The 11,638-nt window shown below is 32.3% G+C and overlaps 2 protein-coding genes and 1 non-coding gene across 3 annotated transcripts; 1 reads left to right on the top strand and 2 right to left on the bottom strand.

The window, feature by feature from the left end:
- Nucleotides 1-2,655: 2,655 nt before the first annotated feature.
- Nucleotides 2,656-4,014, top strand: LOC140884079 (uncharacterized). Its single transcript, XM_073290746.1, has 2 exons — nucleotides 2,656-2,810; nucleotides 3,075-4,014. The coding sequence occupies exons 1-2, from the start codon at nucleotides 2,708-2,710 to the stop codon at nucleotides 3,812-3,814; spliced, it is 843 nt and encodes a 280-aa protein (XP_073146847.1). The 5' UTR covers nucleotides 2,656-2,707; the 3' UTR covers nucleotides 3,815-4,014.
- A 3,336-nt stretch (nucleotides 4,015-7,350) lies between these two features.
- TRNAQ-UUG (transfer RNA glutamine (anticodon UUG)) lies at nucleotides 7,351-7,422 on the bottom strand. Its single transcript has one exon. It is a non-coding gene; the product is annotated as a tRNA-Gln (tRNA).
- A 1,029-nt stretch (nucleotides 7,423-8,451) lies between these two features.
- Nucleotides 8,452-10,305, bottom strand: LOC140883856 (UDP-glycosyltransferase 708G1-like). Its single transcript, XM_073290452.1, has one exon. The coding sequence runs from the start codon at nucleotides 9,906-9,908 to the stop codon at nucleotides 8,544-8,546; it is 1,365 nt and encodes a 454-aa protein (XP_073146553.1). The 5' UTR covers nucleotides 9,909-10,305; the 3' UTR covers nucleotides 8,452-8,543.
- Between the last annotated feature and the right edge of the window lie 1,333 nt (nucleotides 10,306-11,638).

Raw genomic sequence — 11,638 nt, 5'->3', positions numbered from 1 at the left:
ATTAATATTTATTTATATTTAAATTCAAATACGAGTAAAAAAAAACTTACAAATTTTCAAATCAAATGAAAAAACTGTACGTCATTAGAATCACGTAAATTGAGATAATGAGGGCGGGTTTTTTTTATGAGATTTGTTTTTTCAAAGTATAAATGTTTAATGTTAAACATTTTTTTAATTCCCAACATGACAGTATCAAATTTTTGAAAAACTAAAATGATGATTACATGTGGCAAATTTCAACCTATCCTATGAGTATTACCCAATGGGACAGGTGGATGTATTTTATTTGTTCAAATCATGTGAGCCTCATATAATTCAGTGAGACCCACATGATTTGAACCAACCAGTGATTGCCATCTACCCCATGGTGTAAGGCAAACACTTGTATGCAACCGTTGCACGGGTCATATTCGTGTGACGGATCTCTTTTATGGGTTATCCATTAAAAAGTATTACATTTTATGTCAAAAGTATTACTTATTATTATAAATATGGATAGGGTTGACCCGTCTCACGAATGAGACCGTTGCGCAGGAGTGTTACTCATGGTGTAATACCTATGGGGTCGGATCGAAGCTACCGATTACATGTGTTTCAACAGTTTAAAACCAATATCAACGGGCTCAGGTGACATATTTTTTCTTTATTATATTTTCATATATATTACAATATTTGTTTTTGTATAATTTGATTTGACAATTATTTATCATGATAAAATTTTAAATAAATATAATTTTTTAAATTAATAAATAAATAATAATCATGAAAATAAATTATGTACGTGATCAAATTTTATTAATATTAATTGAACTTAATATCAATTTAGATTGAAAATAAACTTAATTTTTTTTAATTTGATTATATATCAATTAAACCATTTTCAATAGTTCATGTACCAATTTGACATTTTAACAATAGTACCAAAACAAAATTACTCATATTTTATATTGCTGTAAAAGTATTACAATTATTATAATAGTAATATTACTATACTATTAATATTGATATCACATCGTCATTGATAGTTATAACTTTTGAAAAACAACAAGTGTTTGATCATGATCATACATAGGGCTGAGATACCGAACAAAAATACCGATTTTTTTGGATATCATATCGAAATTTTTTAATTATATAGATATTTTTTGGTATATCAAATTTTTTTTCGGTATCTATACGGTATGACTTATGAGTATGAATTTTTTTTATACAAAAATTTCAAAATTTCAATATCGATATCGATATGAATTTTTTTCATACCAATATTTTTTATATGGTATACCAAAAACCCACCCATAATTTCATACACCATAGATCGATTCCGAAACTATATATATACATAGATATTATCACATCAACATATATAAGTAAATATACTGGTAGCTAACCTACTTCTGACCTGTTATATATTCTCGCGATATGGAACAGCTCGATAATGATCCACACAAACCAATCAAGTCAAAACATCAATATGTCCTTGAAAAAAAAAAGAGGAAAAAAAAAAGACATTGTACTACTGTAAAAGGTAACATGTATCCACCATGATTTTTGTTTTAACTTTTTTAAAATCGGATCGTTGGTTCATTCATTTAACAATAATAATATTCGAACCCATCTCGATGCAATTAATCGTACCCCACGACTATTTAGGTGCATGTCTCCATCTACCAAAGAAAGTAAAATAGCCTTGAAATTAAATGCTTTCAGAAAACAAGGGGCAGCTTGCAGAAACAAAACAAGCACAGAAACAAAGGAAGCACGAGTGGCTAAAAATTACGCCAAATGGAACCCAAAACATTCTAGAATCAAACAAAAAAACGATTCGTACGTGGTTAAAAAAATATTACACGAACCACTAATTCCTTCTAGAAAACCCAACAAATTATTATTAAAACCAAGCATTCTAGAATCATAACATATAATTATCGGATAAATAATAGCTTCGAGAATAACATGTGATCCTTAAACAAAGGCAAAAAAATTCCAAGATTCGGCAACTAAGGGGAAAAAGTAGTTCTCTGATTAAAAAATTGAAAAATGATACTTGTCCAAATAAGCACCACAATCTTTCGTATATCAAATTATTTGATGTCTCGTTGAAGTCTAAATATATCTTTCTAACATTCATTCGCGTCCATGTCAAAGCGTCGTGGTTATCTGGATATTAATAATAGATATACATGGTATGAATAGGAGAAAACATAGACTTGATTCCAAGAGCTAATAATATTAAATAAATTACCTCAAATAAAATTAAATAAATAACCTCAAATAATAGTCCGCGAGATACATATATTTTTAATTTTGCAATTATTTTCCAAAAAAAGTGTGTTTAAGAAAGAGAAAAAAATACAAATTGTCTCTCACCATATTCTGAATCTTAAATAAATTGGCAAAATAATGATGTCTATATTTTTTAATTTTCTTTTTGAAATTTTATTTCTGGATGCTTCTTAAAATATAGGGTAATAATGATAATAATAATATATTATATTGACTTAATATAATTTAAAAAATAAAAATATTGTAAATTCACTCGTTAATTTCGATGGGGCCCAAGATGGAGACAATATCTCATTTCACCCCATTTATAAATTAGCTCAGATTCTCCATTCTCTTCATCACATTTGTATTTTTATTATTATTATTATTATCATTATCATTATCATCCACTTCACCTACTCCAAATCCTTCACTAATTTCAATGGAAGTTCTTCACCCGATCAAGGTAGCGATTCCCGCGATTACAAACCCTAAACCCAATCAGATTCATTCCAGGAGACTCAGAGTTCAACTCTCCGTATCATGTAAGTATTACTGGGCTTCGTGTTCTTTCAATTTTGCTCTCAGATCCATCCCCTTTCTTTTGAATCAAAACCATTTTCAAGCTTTTTGACACAAAGGGTTTTCCCTTAAAAGGGGAAGCTGCAAAGATCTACTGAAACTGGTTTTTGCAATTGCTGTGCGAAAGGGTCATTTTACCCGGGTTTCTGGATGATATACTTGGATTTACTGCAGATCATACCACCAAAGTTCAGAGAGATTTACCCATAGTTTTTACTTGATTTCAGGCTCCCAATCAAATCTAAAATCAACATCGATCCAAGCTGAAGAAGGGTCACTTCTCAAATCAGACTGGCGTGCGTTTAGAGCAAGATTAGTCGCCAGCGAACGGACCCTAACGGCTCCGACAAGCGCTTCTCCGTTGGCGGATCCGTTCACTCCGACGGATCGACCCGACCCGGTTGAGAAAAAATGGGCACACCCCATATCCGAGCTGGAGAAAGGCTGCTTACTGATTGCCACAGAGAAGCTCGACACAAACCACATATACAAAAGAACCGTCATCTTGGTGCTATCCGCCGGCCCAACGGGCCTGACGGGCCTCATACTCAACAGGCCATCGTTCATGTCCATCAAGGAGATGAAATCATGGGCCTCGAATATGTCCGGCTCGTTTTCCGACGGGCCTCTTCACTTTGGGGGCCCTTTGTTTGAAGGTCTGTTCTTGGTTGGTGGCAAACAGAGGCCGAGTGGGGTTTTGGACGAAGTAATGAAGGGATTGTATTATGGGACGATGGAAAGCGTGGATTGTGCGATCGAAACGAAGAGGGATTTGGGTGAAGATGGGGATTTTAGGTTCTTTGATGGGTATTGTGCGTGGGAAAGTGAAGAGTTGAGGGAGGAGATTAGGGCCGGTTATTGGACCGTGGCTGCTTGCAGCCCGAGTGTTATTGGTCCGAGTGGTGCCGGCAATGTTGGGCTTTGGGAGGAAGTTAATGAGCTAATGGGCCATAGAAAAGTTTGCTAGGTTTTTACAGTACTTTTCTTGGCAGGCAGAAGTTTTGTTTCATGTACAGTTCTTTTTAGATGTTAGGTATGTAATAGAAAAAGAAAAAAAAAATGAGGCCTGCATTTGGTGAGCCAAAATAGAGAAAATCCCTCTTGTTGATCTAAAATTTTGAGTAAATATAGTTGCTTGGCTAATTTTGAATCTCTCTGCTAGTATATCTTGTTCTTTTACTTTCATTTCAGCAAGATATCTGATTTTAAAGCTTCTTAACATATTTTTGTTGCAACAGATTGTTCCACAAAACCTGTGCTTATTGGATAAATTCTTAAAAAAACCACATGATTATCAATAAGTGCACCGGGACGATCCCGACTTCGATCGGATTCATCATCACTGATGCACAACTTAGCCACAAAGGGCGGACCCAAGTTCAAGTCCACCCGGGCTTTAGCCTGGGTCGGCCCGAAATTTGTTAAAATTTTGTATATAAAAATGTTGAATAATATTGGTTTAATTTGGTGGTAGCCCGATAGTTCAATTCAAAATATTAAAGGATGCGGGAGCTTAGAATTTTTGATCGGATAAACTAAAAATCCTGGGTCCGCCACATAGCTCTGAGTTATGTTTCCTCCTTGTCTCTCCTGCATGTGGAAGTGCAACGAATATGTCCTTCATGAAATTTTCAAACACTAAAAATTTAGAGCATCTGCTATTCTTTTTCAGCTTCTTTGATGTTTTGCTGAAGCTTTTGCAATGGCTAGGAATTCAGTGAAGTCTTCACTCATCATATCATTAGATTGTTCTCCATTTTGTGCCGGTTTCAAGTATCCCGCTAAATTGTGGAATATCCACGTTGAAATATTTTTTTGAAATAAACTTGTAAATTTTATTATTAAGAATGTGAATAATCATCTTTTATAAATTGTATAATATTTTAAATAATTATGTATTGTATTATAAAATATAACACAATTAAATATGTATTCGACTCGATTTTTTTAAAATAATGCATTTATTTTGTGTTGTGTATTTTTTATCATGATTGTTCATTATTTTCATTTGATGTTTATTATAAATAGTAAAATTATAATTCATTATAAATTAAAAGGAGATTAAATAAAATATAACAATAAAATTAATTACAATTTTTAATTATATGAACCGAAAAATAAAAAAATTACAAAAGACTATTATACAATTTTTTAGGATGATATTTTCGTAATTTTATCATCATCTATTTTGCTTTCTCTATCCTTTCTCCAAAATGGAGGATGCAAATAAGGAAAGTTGGAGCATCTCCTTTCCTCTATTTTAGAGAAATCTTCCATCATAAAAGAGGGTTGGAGATGCGCTAATAGTTTTTTTAGGATGAAACGTCTCTTGGCTTATAATATAACAAGCTGATGTTCTTAGCTGCTTTAATTTAATTTCAAATTTGTGGATATTCCGTGTTTCACTAGCAAATAGTTTAACGAGTAGTAGTTTTTAATTTTTGCTTTGTTTATTTTTTTTGGATTTACGAATGTGAACAAACATGACTATATTTTTTTGATTAATTGAAGTTTTAGATATTCTATTTTGGGAAATAATGCGTTTTAAGAAAAGTAAGACATACGATATAATAAAAGGTGATGTTTCAAAAAAAAAAAAAAAAAAGTGATATAAAGTGCATGTAACAAGTAACAACAGCCAAGGGTTTGAATAGTTGAAATGTAAGAATCATCTTGTTGATTGGTTCATCGTCTTGTACGAAATTATGAAAAGTACTACAAAACCAAATAAAGCTCGATGACTAAGAGCATTGTTCTAGAATAAAATAAATCGCTAGCGGCCAAAATTCTTACCAAATAATTACTTACGGAAACCAAAATGCATTTAATAACAAATTACAAGTGGCTATAACATTGCCGAATCTTACATTTCTAGAATGATATAATATTCATTCATTAATTAAATTTACATCTAAAGACTACAAGAAAGAACCATATTTTAAATTAAATGAAGAAATATCTATAATTAGGTGATTATTTAAGTGACTCTGCCCCGCCCCTATAAATCAACAGGCGATCTTATAAACAAAACCTATTAATTCCAACCCTTGCACTATATTTGACTGAATAAAAAAAATATATATGGCAGTTTCAATGATGATGATGATGATGATGATGCCAACATCAATGGACTAGAACATCTTTGTATATCAATTCAATTGATTTTCAAAGAGATATGGTCCATTGGATTGTCCTTCGGGTGGTCTAGAATTGGATTTGGAATCATTTCAAATGATTTAGAATTCATTTTGGTGCTTGGTAAAATTTTAAAATATTATTTAAGAATTTGATTTAATAATTAAAAATAATATTATTTGATATTTATAAAATTCGAAAAGTATACTATGTAAATAAGTTTTACAAAATTATAATTAAAGATAATTTTACTTTGTCCAAACTCAAAGAGTATAGTTTCCCCTTAATTTTATATTATAAAAAATTAGTTATATAAATAAAATCACATCAAATTTCATCTAATTTTTAAACACATAAAATTATATATCTAATCTACACGAATGCCGTATAATCAAAGGGAGTGTTATTTGTACTTAAATTTTTTTTTACACTACATATTATTATTATTATTTTTAATAAGTCATCAAAATGAGCTTTATTTTTTTTTAAGACAAGAGAATCCGTAACCGCTATTTTTCGATGTACACTAGATAAACCTCGGACTTAAGCAATGATCAAAATGACCTCTATTACACTTACTAATGGTAATTCACCGTTAACAATAACATGACCAAAAATGAGAATCAAAATGCAAATAACATGAAAAATGTAGTTCTCCCCATATTATTCGAGTTAATAAGTTTTCCATGTATCTTCTAATAATTTTTTTTCTAATAACAAAATATAATACTTGCTTGTCCTAGAACAATATCTTTCATTTTAAAGTATTTCTAGAAATCTGGAAAAAATATATGTTTCATATTGATTTTATTTTATTTTATTTTTGGATATATTATACAAGATGGTTGAAAATATAAAAAATTTAAAAATTCAAATGGCCAAGTGCTATTTTCACAAATTTTACGATGTTAAATTATATAAAAATAAGTAAAAGTAAAAAAAATATTTTTATTGTGTAATAATATGCCTAAAATGAAAAAAAAAATTAATTAAAATTCTAATGGGGTGCATTATTCGATTGTTGATTCTATTCCCTAGTCAGGTCGAATAAATACCATATTGGTTCCACATGCCGTCGCTAGATTGAGATCTGAGGATGATGAGTACTTCGACTACTTTGTATATATGAGCGGTACGTTTCAACCAATTAAACTATAAGCCCTTACGGATCTCTACATGCAATTTGCTTAATAAGCGCGACAAAGTATATAATTAACAAAATTTGGAGTCCCTTAAGTTACAAAACAATATTTATTTACAAGTGTAAATGGGTTGAATGGTACTGGAAATGTTGGGCTTTGAAGGTCTTAATAAGCCCTTGGCCCCGACAAAAAGCCCAGAGACGAAAACGAGCCAAAAGCAAAAGAAAGGTCCTACCGGGAGTCGAACCCAGGTCGCTGGATTCAAAGTCCAGAGTGCTAACCACTACACCATAGAACCGTAATTGATGTCAGCTTTAAGAAAATTATTTATATTTATAAATACCTGACTCATTTAACATTTAACATGTTTCACTAAAAGAAAGAAGAAGATAAAAGTAACTCATTTATAAAAATATATATATAATAAAGTAACTCATTTAAAATCAGGGTCCATATCTTCAGTTCTTTTTTTTAAACAAATTTATATATATATATATATATATATATATATATATATATATATATATATATATATATACCTTAAATATTTCCGAACAACCTATAAATGCTGTGACATACATATCAACTACTGGAATGGGCTAGCTTCTTAGCATCAAAATTTCTTTTCCTGCTACCAACAATGGTAAATTAATTACCTGAATGGGATAGTATAGTTTCTTGGTAGTTCACGGGAAATTCTTAAATGTGTCACATACTACAGGAACAACGATATTTGTATAACAATTCTTAAAATATAAAAAATTCAATACAAAATTTTCATTTATTAAAATCTCACGATAAATTCAATATAAAATCTCATGATATAATTGTTTTTATCTTTAGCCATTATGCATTATTAGATATATCAATGGTCATAGATGTTGCATTTTTCCCAGTTTATATGTTTGATATGTTGATTAACAAGAAATGTGTTAAGTTTTCTGGGATTTGTAAGATTGTAAAAGATCCAAATGGTAAAACTTCTGGTAAAGTTTCTAAAGCTGGGCTATTACCTGGACTTGCAATTGTACGAAGGAACCAATCAAAGGTGTTTGATAAAATTCCCTTTACTTTGAAGTGAGATTTAACTGTTTTAACATTGGTTTGGAGAAGAAGTTGGATAAGTTGGGAGTTGGGATCAGTGGCTTGAGATTCCTTGAAGGTTGATGAAGGTAAATTCCAATTTTGTGACAGAATTTGGAAAAATGGAGTCAAAATTCTGATTTGCTGATGATGCTTTTAGAATTCATTTCCTTCATTTACGTATTCTTTCCGCCCGAAAATCATGAATAAACCAATTATGGACATCCAGGATTTTTTTGTCGGAGTAATATTTTTTTTATAGAAACATTAACGTGGTTTAAAAACTTTATTTATAACATGGTACACAACTTGTAAAACTAGCAAGAAATATGAAACTCATATTTCTTGGAGCTTCAATTCCTCGGCTAGGAGGCGAAGGAACCCATCGGAAGTCCCACCAATTTCTCGAGCTTTCCGAGCTATTTCTTTAGCTTCCTTTGCTCGAGCTCTCAAATCTTTCCCCAGCATCAGCTCGCCGATCTTTGCTGCTATATCATCTCCGACCACAAGTTTCTCCCCGCCCCAACCCCAATCCGCCGCCCACAATCCTAATCCTGCCGATTCCACCACCGCTGCATTAACCCTTTGGTCTCCATGCTGTGGCCAGGCTAATACAGGCACACCCAATCTTGCAGCTTCTGTTACTGAATTCCATCCACAGTGGCTGATGAATCCTCCGATGGCCGGATGTGCTAAAATCTGATCTTGGTTCACCCATCCCTTTATCACCATTCCTTGTTTCTTGGTTCTTTCAAGAAAAGATTCACCCAGTATCGTTTGCGCATCTTCCTTGTCATCTTTGTCCACTTTGTTGGCTTTCAGTACCCACAAGAATTTGAACCCACTCTTCTCTATTCCATCGCGTAGTTCTAGTATTTGATCTCTGGACAAGGCTGACCTGCTTCCAAAGCTAATGAAGAGTACTGATTCGGGCGCTTGTTCGTCGAGCCATGGAAGATTAGGTGCCTTTTCGAACTCGAAAGAGTCGAAAGGGCCAAGTGCGAGAACTGGTGCTAAATCTGGTACGATTCTTCCACTGTTTAACGCCTCAATGGAGGCCGATTCGAGCTCGGTAAAGGTGTTCATCAGTATGCCTTTCACATTACTGAGACAAGGGATGTTTGAATTTATGACGGCTGAGAAAAAGTGGTTTGAATCAAGCATCGGAGGCGGAATACTTGAGATGGGTACTGGCCCTAAACCGGGAAGCTCAAGATGGCCGTTTTCTTGAATTCCACTAAGCGCTGCTAGCTTGGGAAGGAGAAGCATAAGAGAGAAAAATCTTGCAGAAGTAGTGACCAAAACATAAGTGGAGATGGATTTATCAGAAGCAAAGCTAGAGATGCTGCTCGCAACCGAGAGATCGGATATTATAGCAGAGAGTGGCGGCGATAAAGTCGAGAGAATGGGATCCAAAAGATGAACTGAGTTGCCGATGGCTTCAACCTGCATAAAGAAAGGATCTTCGTTGAAGAACTTGGATTTCTTGAAAGAAAGGGGCTGAAACTCGAGGCGTTTGATGTGTGGATGCAACGCGAAGAACTTGGAGATTTGGTCCGATTCAGCGGCGGAGACGGTGGGGTGGAGGGTGATTAATGTGACCGTGCAGCCACGAGCGGCGACGGTGGCGGCTAGACGGAGGAACGGGATCAAATGGCCGATCCCGGAACAGGGAAACAGAGCTACATGCGGTGGTGCCATACTTGTGTCTTTTGGTGGTAGTTTATTTTTTTTTAAACGTGTCTTTTGGTAGTAGTTGAATTCTCGTTACGTTTTAGATTTTACTTGTCGATGTGCATCCAACCACTTCATGGTGTGGGAAATTAGAAGGATGGGATGAAAGTTGAACCGACGAGTATAAGGTAGATACAATAAATAATGAGGAAAAGAAGCCTGAAATCTTATCCGAACCGACACCATAAAGGGTAATGTGTGTAGCATCCATCATTTATTTGATATGAAACTCTTCATGGAAATTGGAACCCGTGCAATGGAGACTACCACGTGTAAGAGCTGTCAAACGGGCCAACCCATGGCGGGACGGACCGGCTCAACAAAAAATCCACCTTTTGGCGGATCGATGGTGGGCCGACCCACCATCCTGGAGGCTCAAAATCTTCAACCCAACCCAACCCAAGATGAGTTGCGGGTTAGGCAAGCCGGCCCGCGGGTTGTATCACAACAAATAAAAATAAATAAAAAATATTATAATTAATTATAAAAATCATTTCATAAATAAATATTAATATAAACATATTAATAAAAATTTTAATTATTGATTTCAGATGTGTAAATTTTATATAAAGTAATTAATACAAAAAAAATTCACAACTTTTATTAAAAAATACATATATAACAATAAAAATAAAAATAAATTATTAATTCTCTAGGCTCGCTGGCCAACCCTGGCCCGGGTCGCGGGCCAATGCGGGTTGGCCCATCTAGGCCCACATTTTGTTGGGTTGAAAAAATTTCAACCCAACCCACTTAAATTATGTGATGGGCCTAACCCAAATTGACGGCTCTACATAACCGTTTGCTATGGGATTAATTTTGGTAACAAAATTAATTTATGGTAATTATTTAAGATTTTCTTTTGCTAACTTTTTTTATCCCACGTTTGATAATTTTAATAATGATTTGTTTTTCTAAATTTAAAATTTATTTTACTTTATTATTTAGTATTATTATGTACATTGATACATAATTTTTATTTCTTAGAATAATAACTGATAATAATAAAATTACGGATAAAAAGTATTATTATTATTTTTTTTTGCTGCGGTAAAATAATAGTAATTTGATGAAATTAAAAGCTAAAAAACGTGTACTTGTGGAAAAAAATGATAAAAATAATTTTGGTGATAAATTTAATCGGAATTTAATATCTAAAAAATTTATCCTTCAAATAATTTTTTTTGTTTTCATTTATATTTTTTAAGTCAAACTAATAAGAAATTGTTAAATAATAAAAATATTATCATTAATATAATATTATTTAAATTTAAAATCATTAATTTAACTTAATATAACTAAAGTATATATATATATTAATATAAATATATATTATTTCATATAAAAAGATTTAAAAATAATTTAATATTAAAAAAATTTGCCCGTTAATTAATTTTAAATGTCAAGCTAATCATTAATTTATCAATTGTAATATTTTGTCAACTTATTAATATAATTTTTTTACTAATCTTCATATACTAAATTTAAAATTGGAATAATAAATCATTTAAATTATCACATGTGGAAACGTAAAAAATATTAATAAAACCAAATCTTAAATAATTGTAATAAATTAATTTTGTTATCAAAATTACTAACACACTATATGGTGCTGTGGGACTGTGGAAGCCCCACGGTAGGGATCTAAGTCCATATTTGTGTGGTTCACACGGTTCATTTTAAACTATATTCACAGG

This window comes from Henckelia pumila, chromosome 2 (genome assembly GCF_033568475.1).
Source record: "Henckelia pumila isolate YLH828 chromosome 2, ASM3356847v2, whole genome shotgun sequence".
Lineage (NCBI taxonomy): Eukaryota > Viridiplantae > Streptophyta > Magnoliopsida > Lamiales > Gesneriaceae > Henckelia > Henckelia pumila.
The sequence above is the reverse complement of the archived record's forward strand: the minus strand, read 5'-3'. Positions and strand labels throughout refer to the sequence as shown.

Coding starts and splice junctions, on each gene's coding strand:
- LOC140884079 (XM_073290746.1), top strand. CDS start 2,708: ATGGAAGTTCTTCACCCGATCAAGGTAGCGATTCCCGCGATTACAAAC. Junction 2,811..3,074: donor AGTTCAACTCTCCGTATCAT/GTAAGTATTACT, acceptor ACTTGATTTCAG/GCTCCCAATCAAATCTAAAA.
- LOC140883856 (XM_073290452.1), bottom strand. CDS start 9,908: ATGGCACCACCGCATGTAGCTCTGTTTCCCTGTTCCGGGATCGGCCAT.